Below are 25,677 nucleotides of genomic sequence, written 5' to 3'. Positions count from 1 at the left end.
ATAAACAAGAGAACAATGTGCTGGGCTCTATAAATGAGGCAACAACAATTTAAAAAAGCTACAAGCCAAAAAGTGGCCATCTATACCAGTCAGACTTTATTTATACCAATCTGAACCCATCATAAGTAGATGCCCCATAACGTCCATCATTCACAGGACAAGATAAAAGAACAGTTTTACAGTGATGGACATGCACTGTGGGAGGTATCTGCTCTGTATGTGTTGGACCTGGTGAGTGTTTTAAGTGTTTACCTGCTGAGCAAAAGCCCCTTTAATGAGGTGATCTCTGCCTTCAGTTCACTGATGCTTTGAGACTCCAGCATCTGATTGGTAGCTGAGGAGGCCTGTAAATATAAAAATAAGGAAAGAAGCAGAAAAAAAGAGAAAAAGGGGTAAACCATTATACAGTAGATTTAAAAAAAAAAATATGGCTTGATTGGGGGTGGGGGTACTGGAAAAAAGCCAAATCATTATAGACTTTTTAATGTATGGATTGATAGGAGGTGTCAAACAGTCATGTGCAAGTGAGGTAAATTGGAGACACAAAATTGTTTGTCTTTGTACTGTGGGTGGAAACTGGAGCTCCCATAGAAAACCCTCACAGACACGGGGAGAACATGCAAACTCCACACAGAAAGGACCCGGACTGCTCCACCCACCTGGAAATCTAACCCAGGACATTCTTACGTGATGCACTAAATTGATATCCTTATGTAATTTTGACCCTGGTATTTATTAAGATAATAAAATGAATAGAGCAAGCTGTAACCTAGTGGTTAAGGCACTGGGACTAGTAATCAGAAGGTCGCTGGTTCAAGCCTCACAACTGCCAGGTTGCTGCTGTTGGGCCCTTGAGCAAGGCCCTTAACCCTCGATTGCTCAGACTGTATACTGTAACTGTAATGTAAGTCGCTTTGGATAAAAGCGTCTGCTAAATGCCGAAATGTAAAAAAAAAATGTAACTGACATGACGACTGGTACAGTTACAGGTTTGCACACAGAGCTTGTTCATGCACTGTATCTTATTATTCTACCATTAATTCTTTGCCAGACATGTTCACATTTAATCTGGCTCAAAGCTTCTCCTGTACAAAACATTGATACGTGACCCACAACAATACAATACAGTAAACCACTACAATACTGTAAACTAGCACGCAATGTCGATACTCAGCTTATCAGCCTCCACCCACTTCTGTTTAAAAACCACTGTTCTGAAGTTTTTTTGATGAAGCGTGCTGTTCAAGCATTTTGGCTTCAAAGAGCCACTCGCTGTTTTGTTTATCGCTAGATTAAAAAGCCTACACGGTACGATATCTGATAACAGCTCAGCAAAATGAGTGGAGGCCTGCGCGCTTACAGTTACCCACGACCTTCAAAACTTCACCCAACCACTTCCGAAGGGGGACACAATCAACCAGTGAAGGTTTCGTGAGCTTGGGATCGTCACAAAACGCGCAGGGTATTAATCACGCCGTTTTTACATATTTTTCCATATTTCCGACTGATTTGGGCAGAACAGAGGTGTTAGATAAGAGGCATCGGGCACAACAATAGCAGCATTCATCAGGCAGCCACAAGTCAGAGGGTTTTTATTAAAAAGAGCGTTATCACCTACTGCTTGGCAACGGACTGGATTGCTGCAAGGAATGACGGCCAATTGAAATGGCCTGCAAACATTTGAATAGCAAATGACTTCTGAGAATTAAAAAAAAAAAAAACCTGTCTTTTTACCCCTGTTTTAAATAAAGAGATTGTTGATGAGGCCTTATCCTACATTATGTAACTGACAGTAAAGTCTAGTATACACCGATCAGCCATAACATTAAAACCAGCTCCTTGTTTCTACACTCACTGTCCATTTTATCAGCTCCACTTACCATATAGAAGCTCTTTGTCTGCTAAATGCTGTGTTAGTGTGTGTTGTGCTGGTATGAGTGGATCACACACAGCAGCGCTGATGGAGGTTTCAAATACTGTCCACACACTGTCCACTCTATTAGACACTCCTACCTAGTTGGTCCACCTTGTAGATGGAAAGTCAGAGACGATCGCTCATCTATTGCTGCTGTTTGAGTTGGTCATCTTCTAGACCTTCATCAGTGGTCACAGGACGCTGCCCATGGGCTGCTGTTGGCTGGATATTTTTGGTTGGTGGACTATTCCCAGTCCAGCAGTGACAGTGAGGTGTTTAAAAACTGGTTAATTAGCTTACACTGAACATATAGCTAATTTTATCCAGGCACACTTAGCATTTCTTACAAAGAAAAAAGCAATTGTTTATAGTAAACAAGATAGTGTACTCATACTCATACTATCTAAAGTCATCTATAAATTACTTTCACATTACATGACATTCATAAGGTATCAGGAGATTTTAAATAACAGTATGTAACAGTAGGTCTCTGCAGCTAAAATTGGGCTGTAATCCACCTTTAAACATTTATGCTGAGATGATGAAGAGTCCACATGAATCCTCAAAGGAGACTGAGTTGGAGTGCTTTCAGATTTATCATTCTAGATTCTCTTCGTCTTTCACCTGCTTCTGTTAGGGGCCTTCACAGTAGATCATTCTCGGATCGGATCGTTATCTCATTCTGTGCTGAACATCCTCCTCTGTTAAACCAAACCTCAGCATTTCCTCCCTCATCACATCCATAAACCTCCTCTTTGGTCCCCCTCTCTATGTTCTGCCTGGTGGCTCCATCCTCAAAGCTAAAATTTGTCTTATCTTAAAGTCGGCTAGCTTAATAACCACATTTCTTAATAATTCTGCTGGTGATTGTAAAAGGAAGCTGGTAAAGGGAAACACAATCTTATTACACTGTGTTTCCCAACAAGCTTCACCACAAGTGGGGCAGCCATGCACCCAGACTTAAATTCAAGTGGATTAAACAAGTCTCACAAGCCTCATGCCAAAGAGAAAAGGACCGAATCACAGGGGTACCTAAGGCTTTGATGTGTCCACAAACAAACAGGGTCTAATCCCCCCATTCTGCCCTCTGAGGAGGCAGGAGAAATAGGAAGAGGTGTGAAAATGAAGTAAAAAGGCAGGGGAAAAGAAAACTAAAAGTGTAATTAAGACGCCCGACTCACCAGGGGCTGCTAGTTAGGCAGCCGAGCCCCCCTGTCGAGTGGAAACGGATAACTTGGTCTCTTTCACATGTAATTACATCTAAAGGAAATTAATTGAATCACATCTGAAGAGGATCAGACTCATTTACGGTGAAATGGGAAAGGGGGGGGGGTCGGGATGGGCGCGGCCGGGTTTTTTCCTGCTATCTGCTCTTAAAGCCGTGTTGATAAAGTGCCGTGTTGTTTGGAAAGCACATCTGATCCGAGTTGAGCGCATTAGTCCTGGTGAAGACTCTGATTACAGGCCTCACCTCATTACGACCATCGTAATCCCCGACTCCCCATGGCATCAGCATAATAAGGCTGAAATCTGCCTCTCGCTCATTTTACCTGTGGAAAAAAGAATTAATTGCTTCGGCGGCTGAGCTTACACTTCGCAGACATAAAATCTAAATAATGTTTTTAAACTGCAATGCACCTCAGAACCGAGTGACGCCCGGGTGCTCTGTAGCTGTCAAAATGTCGATTTAGGGCAAACACTGTGACCTTATTGCTGCATTTTATTTCTATTTTAAGAAGGTTTTCAAAGTGGCACCAATTTTTTCCACCTGTATTTTAACATATTTTGGGTCCGGTACCAGGGCAGAAGTAGTCAACTGGAAATGCAGCCACTATGGCACAGTGGTTCTTGCTTTTGGTCAGATGGGTCACAACAGCAGACAAAAGCTGGTCCTGTGGGCCGCACACTTGCAATAATGGAAAGCAACAATTGGCTCCAAGTAGAGAACTGGGAGCCACACAGAAAATACATTTGTCATTGGGCTCAAGTTGCCCACGGACCATTGATTGAGAAACCCTGCTGATAGAGAAGCAGTGATGCTTAAAGAGGCTTTTTTGGAAATTAGTCATTACGGTCTTGAACTGCTGTGAGTCAGACTTCCCACATGTAACCATCCAAACAATCAGCAGAGTAAAGGGAAGCTAAGCACAAATGATGGTAAAAGGTTTTTGCAAATGGGCATTTATGCCAAAAAGACCCCTAAAGTTGCTGCTTTAAGACTTATCTTGTTGAGTATTGGATGCATATTCTGACTAAGAACTGATGAGATCTTGGAAGCCTAGAAAAAAAAAAAATCTGTAAATGTACTTAGTTTATCACTAACGTCACGTTATAATTCAACATGTCAGGATTCTCGAGTTAAAACGACTATTATTCAGAATGAAGCAGCATTAGTGTACGTTTACATTTTCGGCATCTAGCAAACGCCTTTATCCAAAGCAACATACAGTACTGGGACAGTATACAGTCTGAGCAATTGAGGGTTAAGGGCCTTGCTCAAGGGCCCAACAGCAGTAACCTGGCAGTGGTGGGGCTTGAACCAGCGACTTTCTAATTACCAGTACTATAGTCCAGTACCTTAACCGCTAGGCTACAACTGTAAATAAAATAAGATAACCGATATCCTTTATTTGTCATATATACATATACAGGTGTACAGTACAATGAAATTATTTTATCGCATATCCCAGCTTGATTTGAAGCTGGAGTCAGAGCGCAGGCTCAGCCATCGTACGGCGCCTCTGGAGCAGACAGAGTTAAGGGCCTTGCTCAAGGACCCAACAGTGGCTGCATAGCCCATAGCGGTTGATAGCCCAAAGCTTTACCCACTAGGCTACCACTGTCCCTGTCCACTGTCTACCACTGTACCACTGTCCCTAAGTTGATAAATAAATAAAATAAGTAGACAAGTATGTGCTAAGAAAGCAGGCTTTAGCTGGTCAGGTGTATCTAGCTAACCCTAGGACTGGGTTTTTTAAATCCTACGTGGGTCGCGAGGAAAATGGGTAGTAGAGAAAAATAATAATAATTAAACTTGTACGGGAACACCTGGTTGTTGAGACTTTATGTTACATCTTGTAAACCACAGTGGGACCAGATTGTACAGAGCAAAGCAAAGAGAGTAAGGTGAATTGCTTGTGTTGCCTGGGTCACGTAAAGAATTATGGACAAAATGTGGGTAGCTTGAAAAAAAAACCTGCCCTAGGAGACAAACTGAACACAATCCATTTAGCTGCCAAAGGTTTGTTTTTTCCATAGACTTATGTTCAGTCAGTCATATTTCCAGTTTGTCAGCATGTTTTTCTTTTTATTACAATGATTCCAACTGTAACCAAAAACAAGCCGTTTATACCGTCTATGTAAGAAAAACATCAGCCTATTTAGCACATTAGGTCACATGATTTGGTTTGTGTGCATTGCATTGCACCTGGGGAAAAGTGCCTGATGTGAACAAGGGCAAATTTAGACACTGACTATTACAGAAACTAAAAGCACATAGACACACGTACAGACGTACACGTTTACAAGAAAATCAATAACGAGAGCACGAGGAGTAAAAAGCTGCCTTGACCGATTCCAGTAAGTTACACATAGAGACTCAGTTCAACAGGTTTCATTACTACATTACGACAATAAAAGTGCACCTGTTTAGTCAGTTTCTAAGAGCAGATCATTTATTTATGAGAAAATGAGTCCATTTAAAGAAGCACTTCTTGATTTAACTGGATAAAATGCTGCAGACACACTGGAAGCGGCGTATTGATTTTGCTAACTGCTCTTAGAATTGCTTAATATCTTCTAAAGTCAAGAAATCAGGAGTTACAGTAGCTACAAATAAAAACCGTCTGAGTGCATTAACAGGACGACAAGCAGAATCATTCAGACTACATTTACATTTATGTCATTTAACACACATTTTCTATCCAAAGAACTTAAAGTTGTGAGAGATTAAGGGTTTAGAGCCTTGCTGGGGGAACCAATGATAGCAAATTGACAGTGGTGGGGCTTGAAGCAGCAACCTTCTAATCACTGGTCCAACAGCTTAACCATTCAGCTACTGACATCTCTACAAAATTTCTGTGGTGTTGTGATCAGGCTCTGTACAGGACACTGGTGTCCCGCCACACCAAACCCATTGTAACTTTATGCAATTTAGGTAACTGAGGGTTAAGGGCCATGCTCAGGGACCCAACATGGCCACTTTTATTCAACCAAAAGAGCATTTGTGAAGCCAGGACAAGAAGTCAGACAAGAAAGCCTGGTTTGCAATTAACATTCCAATCATCCGTTTGGTGTTTAATGGGGTTGTGGTCAGGGTCTCAAACCACCCAAGTGCCCCTCATACATTTTTATTCTCTCATGCCCTACATGGTGCAAACTCCTAATTTAAGACGTAGCATTTGGTCACAAAATTATAACACAGCATCTAATTCCACAAAGACTGTTCCAACAGAGCAAATGTTGCCTGAGAAGTTAAGTGTTGAGGTATCCACCCTGAAAGAAGTTAATAATCAACTCATAGTTTTAAAGACCAATAAATAGAGTAGAATGGATTTATTTGTTGTATATACATATACAGGTGTACAGTACAACAAATATTTGGATGCTGGGGTCAGAGCGCAAGGTAAGTACAAATCAATAATTATTTATTTACGTATGAAAATAAATGAAAATAAGGTAATAAGGTTTCTCCGCACCGTTCACCATGTTTTTTATTTTTCTGTGAGAAAAGTTGTCACTGAATGCTGGGAATGCCTCCACCATTAAGGCAGCAATACTGCGAGTCAAAATACTGTTGAAATTTTAAGATACCTTACTAGTGAGCATATTAAGGCATCTAGGATTTTGAACAGCCTCCTTCTCAGGAGCGTGCGCAGGATGACGTAAAATGTTCCTATGTAGAGAGCTCACTAGGTTTTCGAACACACCCAATATTTTACTGCACACTAAACTTGTAAAAACGGGAAAATAAAAAGCAACCATGGCAGCTATGACTTGTGTCAGGCCTTCCTTACAACTTTTTAATTATTTTTTACCAACTTCTTTATTATAGGAATTTCCTTGGAACGTTCTTCTACAGCACAGGTAGTTCTTACAGAGGACATCATGCCTCTCAGAAAGGCTAACACCGAACAGCAGCAGCAGCAGCCAGTAAAAGCTGAATACATTAGTAAAAGCCCGCAGACCATTAGCGATGGATAATATCTTAACAAGGACGGTTTAAAAAGGTCTGAATGCAAATTAACTCACAGCTCCTCTCGCTGATAATATTTTCCTTGCGTAATGCATGTATATTTATGGTGGAATCAGCTTGAAACTAAATCCCTCAGGAGTGTTTCCGATGAAAGCACTGGTACAATTCATTTCAGCCTGTTTATGCACTACCCCACTGGCGTGTGTTTTAGCACCGAACTGAACGGCTCCTAATCTTCCACAGCCTCTAATAAGAGAAATATATCTGAATTTAACACAACGGGGATGTGCTAAATTACCAGGCCCAATAACGTCCAAATTCTGCTCATTAATACCAAAATGCCTCCCAGATGGTTCAATTTAGAGGTGAAATAATATGAAAATGAATATACATTTTTTATATACACCGGCCAGGCATAACATTATGACCACTGACAGGTGAAGTGAATAACACTGATTATCTCTTCATCATGGCACCTGTTAGTGGGGGGGATATATTAGGCAGCAAGTGAACATTTTTTCCTTAAAGTTGATGTTAGAAGCAGGAAAAATGGGCGAGCGTGAGGATTTGAGTGAGTTTGTGATGGCTAGACCACTGGCTGACCCCAACAGCATCAGAACTTGACCACAGAGCAATGGAGGAAGGTAACCTGGTCTGATGAATCACGTGGACGGCCGGGTCTGTGTGCGTCGCTTACCTGGGGAACACACGGCACCAGGATGTACTATGGGAAGAAGGCAAGCCGGTGGAGGCATGATGCTTTGGGCAATGTTCTGCTGGGAAACCTTGGGTCCTTCCATCCATGTGGATGTTACTTTGACACGTACCACCTACCTAACCAGCTGACCAGTCGAGGTGCCTGCAGGGGTGGCGGCTGATCACGAATGGAAGTATGTGGCTCTACACTATGTGGCTCTTAGTGTGTCTAAATAATCTGCCTTGTAAGTTCAATGTTTTATTAGAATCCTCTCTACTGAGGCAGCTGCCCAGGTAGGCAGTAGGCAGCTCACTAGGATTTCAAACAGACCCATACAATCCTCTCTACTGAGGCAGCTGCTCAGGTAGGCAGCAAGGCAGCTCACTATGTTTTCGAACAGACCCTTAGAATCCTCTCTACTGAGGCAGCTGCTCAGCTAGGCAGTAGGCAGCAAGGCAGCTCAAACCTCTTTATGTTTGCTTGGCTGCTAAGATCGCTTCCCTTGCCATGTGTTTTAGGTTAAATACACATTTCCATGTTAAAGGCCCCTAATTGCTCAGCCTGGTGCACTTCTCTCCGGATAGAGGAGCCCAGAAAAGCTTAAAAACCACAAACTCAAAACAATAACTGGCTCAGCAGCTCAACATGTGTTTTTAATCACACGCTCCGGACCTGAAAACAATTCTCACCATTTCCCATACGGCTGAAGACAACAGGGCTGACGTTTCTCCGAGGAAAACTGAACAGCCAGTCTCCGACTATAAACTAGGGTTTATGGTTTGTTTAATGGAAGTTTTGATGTGAAATACACTTTTTACACAGCCCGCGCTTCCTACGAGGCGCTCGTCGCAAATGACGCGAGCGCTTTTTAATTCGGTTTATTTTATTATTGAAAGAAAATCGATAGCTGTTTGCTCTGCTTCATACCAGCAAGGATCTGATTATTCATCTGCTTATGTAGAGGTAAAGCTCTCTATTTACCAGTCGATCTATGTCCGCATCCTAACCTATGGTCATGAGCTTTGTTTATTTATTTAAGTATTTATTAGGATTTTACCGTCATGTTTTACACTTTGTTACATTCATGACAGGAACGGTAGTTACTCATTATACAAGATTCATTAGTTTAATATCAAACACAGTCATGGACAGTTTTCTATCTCCAATTCACCTCACTTGCATGTTTTTGGACTGTGGGAGGAAACCGGAGCTCCCGGAGGAAACCCACACAGACACGGGGAGAACATACAAACTCCACACAGAAAGGACCCGGATCGCTCCACCTGCGAATCGAACCCAGGACCCTCTTGCTGTGAGGCGACAGTGCTACCCACCAAGCCACTGTGCCGCCTTACATGAGGCTTAATGACTACTAAAGCAGCCGAAATGAGGAGCCCAACCTGCAGGCAGCAAAGCTGAGATTCGAACCCACGAGTTTAAGATGTCTCAAGCACCCCACACTAAAGGATCTCTGATCAAGAAATAAAACCTAGAATCAGACAATAAGAACATTTGATTTTATTTTATTAATATTTATATATGCTTTATTTCCCTGCACACCATGGTGACCACTGTTGCACACCACCATCACTAGTCAATGAAGCAAAAGTCCAGCACAAGCCTCCTCTGACACGTATGTAGCGGCAGCAGAAACATCTTAACCATGCTACTTTATTTATTTTATAACAGCGCCAAGACTAAACCATTGGAGTCGACGTTACAGCAGCAAGGAGGTGATTACCCAACCTGCCCTCCCTCAGACTCGCCCATTTGTCTCTTTATATATCAGGATTTTAACGTCATGTATTACACCTTTGTGTTACATTCATGACAGGACAGATTCATCAGTTTAAGTTTAATATCAAACACAGTCATGGACAATTTTGTATCTTCAATTCACCTCACTTGCACGATATTGGATCGTGGGAGGAAACCGGAGCTTCCGAAGGAAACCCACGCAGAGAAGAGGGGAACATGCAAACTCCACACAGAAAGGACCCGAACTGCTCCACCTGGGAATCGAACACAGGACCTTCTTGCTGTGAAGCGACAGTGCTACCCACCAAGCCTCCGTGCTTAGACTAAACCATAGGAGTCGATGTTACAGCAGCAAGGAGGTGCTTACCCAACCTTTCCTCCCTCAGTCACGCCCATTTATGTATATTGAGTTACCAGTCAGTCATAAAGTGAACTAGCTTATGAGACTTATGAGACCTTCCATCACCTGAAATTTGCCCTAGCTAATTTTAATATGTTAAAACCCAGCTCTAATTTTGGACTCCCTTTAAGAGGAAGTATGATGAATTTACCTGTGAATTAGCCAGCTCCTGAGACAGCTCCTGGATTCTCTTCTGCTGCTGGACCAGCAACTCCTGGACTGAGGCTAAAGTCGTCTGTAACTGGGTCACTGCAACCAGAAGAAACACAGCACCAGTCAAATCCTCAGCAAATAACAAATCCAGGAATGTTGGCGAAAATCAAACTAATCAAACAAATACAAATATGTTAACGTTCTCCAGCCCAGAACGTCTGTTCAGACTGCTCATAAATTTCTCTTTAGCTCTGTTTTCCCTCAGTCAGTAATAGAAGATGACTATACTTGTTCATGATTAATCACCGGTGTCTGATCTTATATCAGTGCACCGTCTCTAAACCTCCATTAGCATGGGTTAGTCTCCCTCCAACTCTCCAAACAATCAACAAGACGGGGGGGAAAAAACAATCCGCTCACTCATTTGGGATCTAGCCGATGAGGCTAGACGGCGTGTCCTTACTAATCTGAGCGAATATAGCTCATTTTGCATCGACTCCCGAGATTGAATTATTGTCAGGTTGCGCCTGAGCATCGGAGAAAGCCGGGGAAAAACAGTGCTAACAGGCCAAGAGTTGGTGTTATTAATGGGGATATCATTGCAAATAACCCAGAGCACAAGTTGCTCTCGCGCTGCTTCCAGTCACACATGCATTTCCAAACAATGCATTAAGTTTCCAAACTGATTATGTTACAGAAAACCAATAAATGCCTCTATAAATCATGCTCTGTAAAGTGTTAAATCAACTCTAATTGGATTAACATCAACAGATATTATTAGCTGCTGGCTCTCCTGTGCGCTGTTACAGTGTTGTGCTTTTACACAAACGCCTTTTTAACGCACTCACTACAAGCTACGATACTTTACATATGTTCTATTAGCATCGTTCATGCCTGACAGCTGCTACCAGGCTTCAAGTATGGAGGAAGGGAATAAAGACGTTATAATGAGAAAAGGCTGTGAGTCCTATTTTGTAAAAACTACAGAGCATTCACACACTGTGATTTTAAACCAAACTTTACAGCCCTGGATGGATGGATGGATGGATGGATGGATAGATAACTTTAGTACAGTAGTACAACACTGACTGATCTACTAAAGAGGCTGCCACTCGTGACGATGCCTAGACTAGACTAATATATCTATAATAAAAATAAATTAATTGTTTACAAGTTCTGTTTTTGTTTTTGTTGAACCAAGTCACAGACAATTGTGTATCTCCAATGAACCTCACTCCACCTGAGTACCCACCAAGCCGCCGTTCCACCCCGTCTCTAAGATATTTCAACCCAGTTTTTGGACTTTATCAGAGTTACCCAGGTCTTGATGATGATCTAAGACAAATATTCTAATCCCAACAACACTGCTGCAGCTGATACACACATAAGAGTACAACACACACTAGCATGTGATTACCATGTAGGGGGTATTGCAGTGCTAATGTATCCAGTCAGTGGGGGTCCTATGGGGGCCGCTTTGCACTGATGGATAAGGTACAGAGGGTTAACAAAGTATGAAGACTTCAAATAGAGTACAGTTAGTAACTGTACACCTTACCGAAAAAGTGCATCAATATAGTAAGTGTAGCTTATAGAATGATCAATATAAGTACATACCAGACAAAACCTAATAAATTATGTATTATGTGTATGTGTGGATATGTATATATAAATATACACACACACCGATGAGGCATAACATTATGACCACCTTCCTAATATTGTGTTGATCCTGCTTTTCTTGCCAAAACAGCCCTGCAACTGCGCCGCACTGTGTATTCTGACACCTTTCTATCAGAACCAGCATGAACTTCTTCAGCAGTTTGAGCTACAGTAGCTCGTCTGTTGGATCGGACCACACGGACCAGCCTTCACTCCCCACGTGCATCAGTAAGCCTAGGCCGCCCATGACCCTGTCGATGGTTTACCACTGTTCCTTCCCTGGACCACTGTTGATAGATACTGACCACTGCAGACCGGGAACATCCCAAAAGAGCTGCAGTTTTGGAGATGCTCTGACCCAGTCGTCTAGTCATCACAATTTGGCCCTGGTCAAACTCGCTCAGATCCTCACGCTCGATCATTTTTCCTGCTTCTAACATCAACTCTGGGGATAAAATGTTCACTTGCTGCCTAATATATCCCCCCCACTAACAGGTGCCGTGATGAAGAGATAATCAGTGTTATTATTTTCTTTTTCTTGTTTAGAGTATGCTTCAACATGAATCGTTCAGAACAGAGCATTTAGAAAAATATTAACTTAATATTAAAAACCATATTAAAAAAAACCCAATATTTTCCTCCAGTATAGAAGGAAAAGAGTCACTCTTCATTATTATTTATATAAAAGATATAGTTTTAGTTGTTTTTGTTGAACAGAAGCAGCTCCCTCTCATGCTCTTGCTCTCTTCTATATTTTTTTCCCCACATTTTTCCCCCGCCAGTTCTTCAGTCAGTCACACGGCTGATCTAATTTGCTGTGGCTGCAGTAGCCAAGCTGCTATTGTAGTTAATGACTATTTCAGTTAACAGTTGGGAGAGGGTTGCAATTACAGCGCGAGTTTCCCCTCTCCTCACAACATGAGTAATAGCAATTGACTGCCTCTCGTGCCAATTGCCCGCACCCTTTGTTAAGTTCATGTATTGCTTGTGCGAGTGCAGTGAAGTGATGTGTCTCTCTCAATGCGAGCACATTACTCTCCTGTCTCCGACTAGGCCTTGACTCCTATTATGATTTCCCAGCAAGTTTGCTCGCACAATTAATGAACAGGTCTCGGAAGCGCTCACGCACACACGCACGCTCCTTTCCGTAATGGAATTGTACTTTCTTGGTGGCTGCTTTGTCAGCCGAGAGCATATTGGTGACCAGCTGGCCAATAAAGAGAGGCACAGGCTCGAACATATGTAGTATACGGTATATAGAGGTATTTAGTGAATAATTTACACGAGCCGCACCGTGCACAAACGCACGGCAGCTGTCCGACCACTTGCGGCTTCTCAAATTCATCCGCTCGCTTCTTTCTACAAAGCCTGGGTTTGTTTCGACCCGAGTGAGCCTGATGGCCATCGTTCACAGTTCAGGAACTTTCAGAGCAGTTGGTGGTGCAAAACCTGAACAACTGTCTGCTCACTCTGGGCCTCGGACACAATGCTGCGCTACTAAACTCACATTACTATACACAGCAAGTCCAGTTTACTGTATGTTTATCATCTAGTAGAGTAAAAGCATTTCTCTAGGATGAGTAGATCCACTCTAACAGGTTGATACTGAGATCGTTAGGTAAAAGCTCACCTTAATTCCGCAGCAAATAAAAAGCACTCTGTATAGAGCTGGGTCCAGAAGAAAGCAGAACACACGGTATGGTATATTACTAATTTACTTATAAATACACCGTGATACATTAAGGCACCTACTTGTTAACCACACTCCTAAAAAGTAAATAAATAATAAAATAAATAAAGAAATAAATACAAACTCAAACCAGGGTTGTTTTCTGGGTTTAGGTCCTGGATTTAGTAAAGTTGCTTTGAGACTATGTCTGTTTAAAAAGAAAGCGCTATACTTTAATTATTTTATTAGGATTTTAATGTCATGTTTTACACACTTTGGTTACATTCATGTCAAGATTTATCAGTTCATGAACAATTTTGTATCTCCAATTCACCTCACTTGCACGTCTTTGGACTGTGGGAGGAAACCGGAGCTCCCAGAGGAAACCCACACAGACACGGGGAGAACATGCACACAAAATCCACACAGAAAGGACCCGGACAACCCCACCTGGGAATCAAACCCAAGACCTTCTTGCTGTGAGGCAACAGTGCTACCACCACCGTGCCGCTACAAAATAAATAAATAAAACAACTAAAGCAGGCTTTTTTTGGGGGTTTTGGTCCTGAGCTTTGTAGAGTTGCTTTGAGACGATGTCTGTTATAAAAAAGTGCTATAAAAATAAAGTAGGCTAAAGCAATTTACAGCTGTGCCACCTGAGCGCCGGATTATGTAAGAACGTCAAAGGAGGAAAATGATCATAGATGTAAAAGCAAAGAACAATAAGCAGGTTTTTTCAATCCCTGGGTCAGAACCCTTAGGTGTGTCGAGAGCCAAAAAAATACTAATAATTAAATAAATGAATTTTAACAGGCACATAAAACCTTTTGATGGCATGTTCAAAAGTGCAAGCCGTAGCCTAGAGATTAAGGTACTGGACTAGTAATCAGAAGGTCGCTGGTTGAAGCCCCACCACTGCCAAGTTACTGCTTGTTGGGCCCTTGAGCAAGGTCCTTAACCCTCAATTGCTCAGACTGTATACTCTAACTGTAGTGTAATGTAAGTCGCTTTGGATAAAGGCGTCTGCTAAATGCTGAAAATGTAAATGTATACACAAAATGAACTTTGTCCATGTGCGCCCCCATGTGGAGGCTTTATTTTACATCTTGTAAACCACAGTGGGACCAGATTACCACCAATTTTATTAACTGATTGTGTTGCTTGGGTTGCGGTAAAAATCATGGACAAAATGTGGGTCACTTGAAAAAAAGTTTGAAAAACCTACAGGATTCATTCATGTACAGGCAAAATATAGATCAAACCAGCTACATTTTAAGTTAAAAGTTAAACTTTAGCCAAGCTACCTTAGCAGAAGTATAATGGATTAACGTCAGTTTAATCATATATTAAAAAAGCTTGCTGCACCAAGGTGCCACTTGATTGAATGTAAGTGAGCATTTCCATTGTTGTGTTGTTCTAACTTTGTAGGGTTTCACAGCTATAACTCAGCGACCGTAACTATGCTGCTAAATACTATGGACAACAAACAAAAATTCAGGGAAGTATTAAGGCCAGGTTTATCATGAAAATCTTCCAACGTGGCCCTAAACAAAGCAGGAATTGAGCAGATAAAGTCAAACAGAGTGATGACATCACATGGCACATAACATGAAGGAAGGATTTTTTTTTGCATATATGAACCAAAATGACAATGAAAGGGCTCATTTGTTAATCAGATAAAGAAAGCCACACCAAGCTTGCACGCAAAGGCTCCCAATTCACAAAGCTTCCCCGGGCACTTCTGAGTACACTACAATAACAAGTATTACACAGAAAGATTAAAATCGACACATGCTAAACTTAGTGTGCCGCTCTGTTTAGCTCAATATACCTGATTTGGCATTTGTGTTTGCTAACATCCTCTTTTGCCGCACCGGATTTGCTTATTTCGACCCCTGCGGGATCATAAAATGACGTACAAAACAAGAGCTGGAGCAGACAGCCGCCAACCGACGGCAGAGCCAGACACAAATGTGTGGGCAGACACAAATAGCGCATTTGTTTTTACTGGTGAAAAAGGCCAAATCCGTGTCGCACCAAGCTCACATTCTTTCACAAATGAAAAACTCGCCGTTGATGACGGTAGGGTCTTATGCAAAAAAGCTAACACTGGTCCTGCCAAGCATTCATTGTGCAAACAAAGGCTAATCAAATAGATAATTATACGTTCATCCACGGCCTCCAAGACTTTTGGACTTTTTTCCTGAGTCCTTTATTTACATACTGTACAACACAGACTACAGTCTCACTTCAGGTAAAATGTCAGGCAGTTGTAGCCTAGCGGTTAAGGTGCTGTATATGTACTCAAAAGGTCACTGGTATAAGCCCCACCACTGCCAGGTTGCTGCTGTTGGGCCCTCAATTGCTCAGAATGTGTACATTTACATTTTCGGCATTTAGCAGACACTTTTATCCAACGACTTACAGTACTGTGACAGTATATTTTTTAAGCAATTGAGGGTTAAGGGCCTTGCTCAAGGGCCCAACAGTGGCAACCTGGCCGTGGTGGGGCTTAAACCAGCAACCTTTTGATTACTAATCCAGTACCTTAACTGCTAGGCTACAAGTACCCCTGTGTACTGTTACGGTACTGTAAAGGTGTCTGCTAAGTGCTGAAAATGTTAATGCTAATGTTAAATGTCCTTAATCTGCCCAAATGTCCCAGCTTGGTCTTCCTTGCATACCCAGTACTCAGTTTGACATTTTAAGTGTACGTTTGTCCACTTTCATATGTAATAATCAGCCTTCAAACTGGCCCGGAACACACAGGTACACCGTTCCAGCATTTCTACGTTTTACTCTTTGACGTACCTTGACTTTTTTTGTACATAGTGGCACTTTTGACAAGCTGATGGTACTTTTTTCCCCTCCCTCTCCATGTAAGGATCTGGGAGATTCTTATTGACCGTACACAAACTGCATTACCCAGGGGGCGCTATGTGATGCTAACCTGTTCCCGTTCTCTCAAAAGACTAGTATCAGAATAGCATTAACGCTGTTTGACTGTTTGTCAGTGTTGCATAGTTAAAACGAATATTTAATATTTATTTATTAGGATTTTAACATCATGTTTTACACTGTGGTTACATTCATGACAGGACAGGTAGTCGGTGGTTACGCAAGTTTCATCAGTTCAAGTTTTTATTATCAAACACAGTCATGGACAATTTTGTATCTCCAACTCATTTCACTTGCACGTCTTTGGACTGTGGGAGGAAACCCATGCAGACATGGGGAGAACATGCAAACTCCAAACAGGGAAACCTGACCCACCGTGACCCCAACCAGGATCTTACATGACGTTTCTTGTCCTATTGCTTCTAAGAATTGTAGCAGTATTTTGAGGTGAAGATTTCTTTGTAGTTGTTTAAACTGTAAAATGTTGTTTTGGTGTTGCTTATTTTTTGGCATGTAAAGAAAATGTGTTTAATTGTTCTTCTGCATACGGTACAGATGAGGAGTGGAACACGTTCACAGACGCTCTGTGTAAACGTAGCAGAAAGCGATGGTGGAGCTGCCGCGTGAACCATAAACACCAACGAGAAGAGAGTTTCTCTGGAAGCATCCCTCTTTCATGGTTGCCAGCTTGTTTAATTACGGCAGTGAAGGAGTAGATGAGTGACTGTGGGGGGGGTAAACTAGGAGGGGGGGGGGAACCCCCTCTCTGACAGCTTAACTCAGATTCCTCACCTGTCCAAGGCAGAAGACGTACCTGTCACCGCACACTTAATCACCGGGCCGCTCGGGCCCGAGCCAGCGAGCCACCCCGGCACGCCGAAAATTAAAATGAACTTTCTCGCCGCGCAGTCACAAAGGAGAGAAAAAAAAGTATGATTAAAAAAAGGGAAGGAAGCGCTGTCACTCCCCTTTCCCTCATTAATATTCCGAGGTTAAGAGCTTTTCAGCGAAACGTAATTAATTGAGGCTGAGCTGACAGTAAACAAGCAATTTCAAATTAAAGAGAAATGACAGGACCGTCATTTGTAAAATGTGAGCAGATTTTGGCGACAGATAAATGAAGGAAAATGTTAAGGAGGAAAAAGTGATGAAGATATTAATCTTCACCTGTCTGTGTCAGCGTGCCACTCATGTCCACGATGCTGCTCTCGATCCTCTGCAGATGCTTCTTGTCCTCTTTGCTGCCCATAATGAGGGGAAGGATGTATTTCTGCAATTAAAAACATGACATGCTATTAGAATTCCTTCGTAGGAAGAGGGAGGCCAGGGCCACACGAGGCCACGCTCGACAGCGCACACCAGCGACGGAGGACGCATCCTTCTGCAGATTTGAGGCCGAACAAGACCTTATGGAACGACGCAAACAAGCTCCTCTGGGTTCAGTGACCCGAATGCCGAACTTACAGCGACTTACAGCGATCAGCCAGAACATTAAAACCACCTCCTTGTTTCTACACTCACTGTCCATTTTATCAGCTCCACTTACCATATAGAAGCACTTTGTAGTTCTACAATTACTGACTGTAGTCCATCTGTTACTTTGCATGCTTTGTTAGCCCCCTTTCATGCTGTACTTCAATGCTCAGCAGCGCTGATGAAGTTTTTAAACACCTCACTGTCACTGCTGGACTGAAAATAGTCCATCAACCAAAAACATCCAGCCAACACCGCCCCGTGAGCAGCGTCCTGTGACCACTGATGAACGTCTAGAAGATGACCGACTCAAACAGCAGCAAAAGATGAGCGATCGTCTCTGACTTTACATCTACAAGGTGGACCAACTAGGTAGGAGTGTCTAATAGAGTGGACAGTGAGTGGACACGGTATTTAAAAACTCCAGCAGCGCTGCTGTGTCTGATCCACTTATACCAGCACAACACACACTAACACACCACCACCATGTCAGTGTCACTGCAGTGTTGAGAATGATCCACCACCTAAATAATACCTGCTCTGTAGTGGTCCTGTGGGGTTCCTGACTATTGAAGAACAGGGTGAAAGCAGGTTAAAAAAGTATGTAGAGAAACAGATGGACTACAGTCAGTAATTGTAGAGCTACAAAGTGCTTCTATATGGTAAGTGGAGCTGATAAAATGGACAGTGAGTGTAGAAACAAGGAGGTGGTTTTAATGTTATGGCTGATCAGTGTACAGTACTGTGACAGTACGCATTCTGAGCAATTGAGGGTTAAGGACCTTGCTCACGGGCCCAACAGCAGCAATAAAAAGTGGCAAGCCGTTCCCTCCCAGTCAAAGCAACACTAGCCACAATGCCCTACCAACAGCCCAAAAATGCTAAATACAGATATTTAGGATAAAAGTAAGTTAAACCTTTCTTAGCACTACATAATACAGCAGTTAAGAAGCATGTTTACCTGAAACTATGAAACACTGAGTGTAATTATCACACTCATTATCAAGCTACGATTTTAAACGTCTCCGTCTTATCCTGTCCTCCTCTGGCTCCCCGTGGAAAGTCCTGCGGTTTTTTTTTTCACTTCTTCCTGCGCAAATTGACTCAACAGCTGACACACAGGCCAGGAATTAAGCAATGGGCCGTGACTTCGGGTTCAACTTCATTAAGCCTTTTTGCCCAGAGCCTGCTACTCCATTCAGCACGTCACCTTCTGAGGAGGACGGCCTGTCAAGAGCTAAGCCGTGTTGAACATTGTGTTGGTACACAGAGGATGAGCTGCTGGGTCGGAGGGCTAACACAACCCCAGGCTCTCGACTCTCGACAACGCTGTATATGTAAAGCTCTTTTCTTAAGCAAACAGAGCTCGCAGCGCTAGATTTACCGAGGCAGGGAGAGGAATTCTGCAGAACAGAGAGCTTGTGTGACCAGGTTTTCATTGCGGCCTAAGTGTTGTTGACACCAGTTGAAGTGATAAACACTTTAGCTCGGACATTAAATGAGCATCAGAGCTGAAAAAACAGTAGTAGTAGAACTGCTGTAATTGGCGTTAAGACAGTGATTTATAGCAGGGTTTTTCAAACTTTTTCAAACTCTGGGTCGTGACCCTGGGGTCTGCAAAAAAAAGGGCTGCAGAAATAAATAATAATAATTAAGTAAATGAATTTTAACAGGCACATAAATATGATGATAAGCTTGTACACGAATGCCCCTTGTGTGGCCCTGATTAAATGACTCAAACTACCAAAGAAATCTGTAATAACAGTGGGAATGCTGGAGTACAAATAAGAATGAAATATGAATGGCTATGTCTGCAGGGGGAGGGATGGCTGAAGCCCTGCAATGTTTGTTTGTTTATTAGGATTTTAACGTCATGTTTTACACTTTGGTTACACTCATGACAGGAACGGTAGTTACTCATTACACAAGATTCATCAGTTCACAAGGTTAGATCGAACAGTCATGGACTATTTAGTATCTCCAGTTCACCTCACTTGCACGTCTGTGGGAGAAAACTGGAGCACCCGGAGTAAACCCATGCAGACATGGGGACTCCACACAGAAAGGACCCGGACCGCCCCACCTGGGGATCAAACCCAGGACCTTCTTGCTGTGAGGCGACAGTGCTACCCACTTACCCACCGTGCCACCCCGAAGCCCTGCAATGAATCATTACCCTGTCCAGGTTGTTCCTACCTTGCACCAAAGGTTTCCCGGTGGAACCACACCCGCCACAACCCTGACCATGATGAACAAAGCTGTAATGTCACTGTAATGTCACTGATAATATCCAAACAAAGTGGTTCATTTGAACTGTGTTTGTGCAGCTGTGTTTTTTCCACGACAGAAGCATAAACAAGCCCGACTGTATTAATGTGATCAGGAAATGGACATTCTGTTGATGAGCATCCTGGCTTATAAATATTAAATACCATAAATAAAAATGTGTCACTCATTAACACAACAAAACACACAGCACAGAACACAGAGCTGAGGGGCTGTGCTTTTCAATAACATCAATCAGGCTAGAGTTTTGCTTCTGTGTTATTTATAGACGTTGTTTTGGATGAAGGAAGTGTCATGGAATTTAGTAACTTCAAATGAGAAATCAACTGCTGTAGAGTTTCCTCAGTTTTGTAGGGGACAAACGGACTCCTTACAGCCTACATTTCTAATGTGAAGTGGGTCACCTATGTATTCTCACTGAAATTGAATAAAAGTAACTCTTTTGATGAATTTTACAATCTCCAATAGCTTTTTCCCATGCTTTTCTGGGTTTTCTATAATGTGAAATTTTTAAAATGGTCTCCACTTCATTTCCTGTCCTGTTAGACGGTGTTCAGACTCAATTAAGAGTGGAAGAGTTAAATGAGCTTATATGAACAGCAGAAACATGACTTTTTTAAGCATTTTCCATCAATTCGCTCCAAATCTAGTTGTATTTAATCACTCGATTTGTATTTCCGCCTCTACTGCACATGAGGGTCATAAAAAGTCCATTGATATTAAAACAATGAGGACACTCAGGTAAAGCAGCAGTAAAACAAGCTGTAGAACTCGTCGGTTCGAATCTCAGCTCTGCTACCGGCAGGCTGGGCGCCTACACGAACAATGATTGGCTCGTTGTTCAGGGAGGGTGCCGAATGGGGATTTCTTATAACTGATGCAATTAAGACCTCTGCTGGCTGATTGATGGCGCCCAAACAGAGACGATGGATAATGTGAGGATAAGGTCTCTCCGTACATGAAGCTGATCCACATACGAACTCGCCTCATGCAGGTGAAAAGATGCAGTCGGGTACTGCACACGTGTCAGAGGGGGCGTGTGTTAGTCACGTCTCTCTAGGAGTGGAGGTCAACTTCAGTTAAGAGGAAGCATGATGCAAGTGGGTAAGTGGATACGACTAGAGGAGACTTGAGGTCTTCCACAATAGATGCCTCAGACGAATCTGCCAGATCTTTTGGCCCAACAAAATATCCAACCAAAAACTATATAAGAAAACCAGCAGTCAAAGCATCACCAAGGACATTACATTAAGACGCTTAAGATGGCTTGGACACGTGTTAAGGATGGAGCAAAACCACATCCTAATAGTTGCCTTAAGATGGACACCACCTGGAAAAAGAAAACCTGGAAGACCAAAAAACACCTGGCGTAGAACTGTGGTACAGGAGCTCCAAAAGATGAACCTGTCATGGGGTGAAGCACAACATGCTGCCAAGGACCGCATGCGATGGAGAGAGCTCATTGAAGCCTTATGTCCCACAGGGGACGAAGAGGAGTAAGTAAGTAAGTAAGCAGGAGCCTGGCTGGCTGGTAGCTCAAAATCTAAGCAATGGTGAGCCAGCGTGTTTTACCGCACACTCAAGTACCCAACGTTACTCAAGTTTCATTTTGGTTTTAGTTTGTATTAAAATAGTTGTTATCAAAAGATCCAATATCCTGTTGGTTTGTTTTTGACACCTTCCCCTACAACCCTCCTATTCAGGTCCCTTCTATCCAGGCTTGGGACCAGCACTGAGTGTGCACTGGTAAGTGACCTCCCAATGGCTAGAACTCCTTATTGAACAATTTCCTGAAATGTCTATTAAGGAAAGAAAATTAGAAATGACTTCCAGAGCCAAAGCTTTTCAGCACTGCTTGTGCCAAACCTAAGTAGGAACCAAGACCCGAAACATCTGGTACCAGAATGGGTCCAGTGCAGAATTACTAACAACTCAGGCGTTCTCTGCAGTGAATAAAAAAGACATAAATGGCGGCAAATTGTTATTAAGACTAAAAAAGCTGAATGTCTGGACATGGCAAACATATGTATGGCTAACAGGAGCACAGAGTTCTGTCCTGTAGCTGTTTGGGAGGTTTTAGACTGCTGACAAATGGTCAGAGCGCTGACCCACTGACCAGCACACGTGCCAGCGCATGAACAGTCATGCGCCTATAGCATGAGATCATGGCAGCACTGTAATCTAGTGCTGCTTAGCGTAGAAGCTCCTGCGCTCATTGATCCTCAAATAAAAGAGAGTAATGGAGTCCACATGCCCCTGTGGCTGGTGTGGGATTAGAAGTCCAGGCTAACAGGGTCTCCCCTCAGGGCTACGATCAAAGCATGTGCTGGTGCTGGGTTTTTCCAAAAAGGAAAAGTGGAGTAAAGAGAAAAGTGCTGGAGATGAGCTCATTCCGATGACGTGGAACAGAGTGAGAGTAAGCAGACAGGATGATGTACAGATCTCTGTGTAAAATTACCCACAAACACCACAGAAACAGCACGCTCATCTCTGAACAGACAAACGTAAGGAAAAGCAATTCAGAATCTGAACACTAACTGTATTAGATATAGAAAATAAAAGAACAAGCTCATGATGCAGGATGCAGTGACTTACGCGGTACAGGTGATGGAAGCCAATAGCCAGTCCTGCCATGATGATGGCCAGGGCACCGTAATCTCTCCATCTGTAACCAGGGGGACCTGCAGACAGACACAAACACAGCAGACGGTGTCAAGAGGAGACGCTTCAATACAAACACCAGCACTGCAGGCACTCACGACCTTAACGCTGCTTTTAATGAAATCAACGGGGACAAGATAACATTAGCTGCTTATTTTACTACAATGTCCTTTGTATGGAAATATTTTAGTCTGGAAACGCAGAAAAGCAAAACAGCTACTTGCAATGTGTGCAAATCTAGCGTGTCAAGGGGTTGAAGTAAGGTTTCATCGTATAACATGACTAATTTAATCAAGCACCTGCAGAAGTTTCACATTAAAGAGTACCAGGAGATCATCCTAGCGGGACAGGAAGACACCAGGAGGCAGCATCGGTATCAGTATCGGTATCAGCAGTTGTGTGTCGGAATCGGATCGGAACTGAAAAACTGTGGATCGGCCCATCACTAATTTTAAGAATTGACAGTAACATTCAAAAAATAATGTTAAGAGTACTAGGAAATTAAGCTGACCGCAAACTAATGCTGAAACAGTTAAACTAACAAGAACTTCTCCGCTATACTATTAGTAGTTTTTTTTTTAAATGCATTTTCTCCCCATTTTCCTCCCAATTTAGCGCACTCAATTTTGTCTTCCGCTGCTGAGAGATACCAGATTGCATCTGAGGAGAGCACGTCGCTGTACACGCCTCTTCCGACACGTGTACAGCCCTCCTCTTCTCGCCCCTGCATTCTGCACAGGCGTCTCTTCCTCCAATCAGGGTCCTTACACAGCATATGAAGACCCACCCACCCACAGTCCGGACCCCACCCTGCCGATACGGTGGCCAATTAGTATCTGCTGCAGGCACTGCCAATTATGCCCGCTAGATGGCGCCCAGCCGACCGGAAGCAACACCGAGTTTTGAAGGAGTTCAGAAACTCGGTGCTAGTGTGCAAGTGGAATATCCCGCTGTGCCACCTGGGAGTTTTTAGTGAGCTGTTGAACACACAGATCTTATCAGTCGAGCGACTGAATTGAAGCTCCACATTCACAAAGACGTTCACACATCTTTACTAACCTAAGCAAAGATGGGCGGAGACTTTCACAATTCTAAAGTCAAAGTGTGAGATTTCCAAACTATGAATAATTTACAGGAGTTTGCAAAAAACGTTCAAATCTGAGCCAGAAAAACTAATTCTCTTTTTGAATAAAGTTGGTGGAAACTTGGTATTTCTTTACATTTTCTCAGCTCTTAGAACCAGTACAAATGCATCATAATGAGAAGTGGAACAGTACTGTTTCAATAGTCACTCATGTACAGTAGCACTATGGGGAAGCACTGTAACCCACATCAATGACTACCCAAGTGCTCGTTCTCAGAAAAAGATACGTCACACCATCTTTCTTTTTCAGTTTCCTCTCTAGTAGAAAAAAAACTAATAATAAAATAAAACAGTGAGAATATTGACGAAACACAAAACAATGATGATGAAGGTTAAAATATTACTCAACTTCTGACTCAACCGAAAACGCGGAAATAAGCGCTCAGCTACCAGTTTCTGAGAAATCTACCAAAATGTAGAATTCAGATCTTTAAAAGTGAGATTTTATCCAAAAACGGCCGTCCCTGCCGTGACACAGCGGTGTTTTCTTTTAGAAAAGCCTGGCAACAGGTAAAAAATTATCATGCATGTAATGAAAGACGGAGCAGAGGAGTAATTAAGGCCGCCTGGCTGTGGCAGGTCAACATGTTGGATACAAAATGCTCCATTTTGTAACACGGTGCGTCTGGGGAACAGGTGGGTTGCAGTAATTTGTCCGAATCGGCTCTGCTGAATACAAATAAACAAGCCCGTTCAGATGTGAATCTGGCTCCTCTTTTATGACTACGTCGAAGAAAGAAACAGGTGGCCAAGCTAGAATGAGCACATGAGAAGTTTTGATGGCATCTTGCATGATTTGACATGCAAAAAATGCCCTAACTGCCACTTCCAATGCTGGGTTTGTATAAAGGTGATTTCAGGTGACGTTGGATGCCCGCAGGCATGGCAGCAACATTCCTATCAAAACATTCATTCTTCAAATAGCTCAAAACAGAACTGTATTACAGCTAAGCTACGTGCACCGCAAACAGTGATATGATGAAAGGACTCGACTTCAAGTAGCCAGACATCATTTTAAAATATAATAAAATGTTAAAAACCAGGCAGACGGATTCAAAGCTTTATTATTGTGGGGACAAACTGTTTCTTTCAGTTTAGTCTCTGCTTGTTTTACGCACAGTTTGTGCCACATAACAGCTACTAATGTAAGGGTGAGCACATGCTTCCTTTAAAACCTGTGAAGCCAGGAACTGCTTATTTTAAACTGCAGCTAATGTAAGATGATTGTGCAAGACCGCCAACATGCTAATTAGAGAGCTAACAGTCACCATATTTTTCTTCTGGCATCTCTGACCATGGGTAGATTTGGGATTATTGGATATTAAACATAAAATCATCTGATGATAGGGTGAATCATTTTTTGTTTAACCAATCGGATGCCTCTTTAAGACAGACCTGACACTAAGGCTGGGTTTGCATCACCAACCTCACACAATTATACTAAACAACACGTCAGATTAGTACCCCAGACTCCACAATTTTATATGTTCCATTCGGTTTCAATGCACATTCAAGCAGCCAGGGACAAGTAGCCATGATGAAGGGAGGAGTTCTTTGGTGCCACTGCCAATTCAACCTATGCTGGTGTGGAGTGGAGGTTAATTTACAGAGAACATCTGGCAGGTTTGTTTGTTTGTTTATTAGGATTTTAACGTCATGTTTTACACTTTGGTTACATTCATGACAGGAACGGTAGTTACTCATTACACAAGATTCATCAGTTCACAAGCTTATATCAAACACAGTCATGGACAATTTAGTATCTCT

At 42.5% G+C, this 25,677-nt stretch overlaps 1 protein-coding gene across 1 annotated transcript in view; it reads right to left on the bottom strand.

Annotated features, from left to right (window-relative positions):
• The window catches only part of pex14 (peroxisomal biogenesis factor 14), a 77,390-nt gene that overhangs the window by 2,340 nt on the left and 49,373 nt on the right, over positions 1 to 25,677 (bottom strand). Inside the window, exons 5-8 of the mRNA XM_063015448.1 lie at positions 22,701 to 22,786; positions 17,514 to 17,616; positions 10,116 to 10,213; positions 253 to 344 (exon numbers count right to left, since the gene is read on the bottom strand). Coding sequence (XP_062871518.1) covers positions 253 to 344; positions 10,116 to 10,213; positions 17,514 to 17,616; positions 22,701 to 22,786 — 379 coding nt within the window. The remainder of the gene's footprint in view (positions 1 to 252; positions 345 to 10,115; positions 10,214 to 17,513; positions 17,617 to 22,700; positions 22,787 to 25,677) is intronic.

Source organism: Trichomycterus rosablanca, chromosome 19 (assembly GCF_030014385.1).
Source record: "Trichomycterus rosablanca isolate fTriRos1 chromosome 19, fTriRos1.hap1, whole genome shotgun sequence".
Taxonomy (NCBI): Eukaryota; Metazoa; Chordata; class Actinopteri; order Siluriformes; family Trichomycteridae; genus Trichomycterus; species Trichomycterus rosablanca.
Note: the sequence above shows the minus strand (reverse complement) of the source record. Positions and strands in the feature narration are given on the sequence as shown.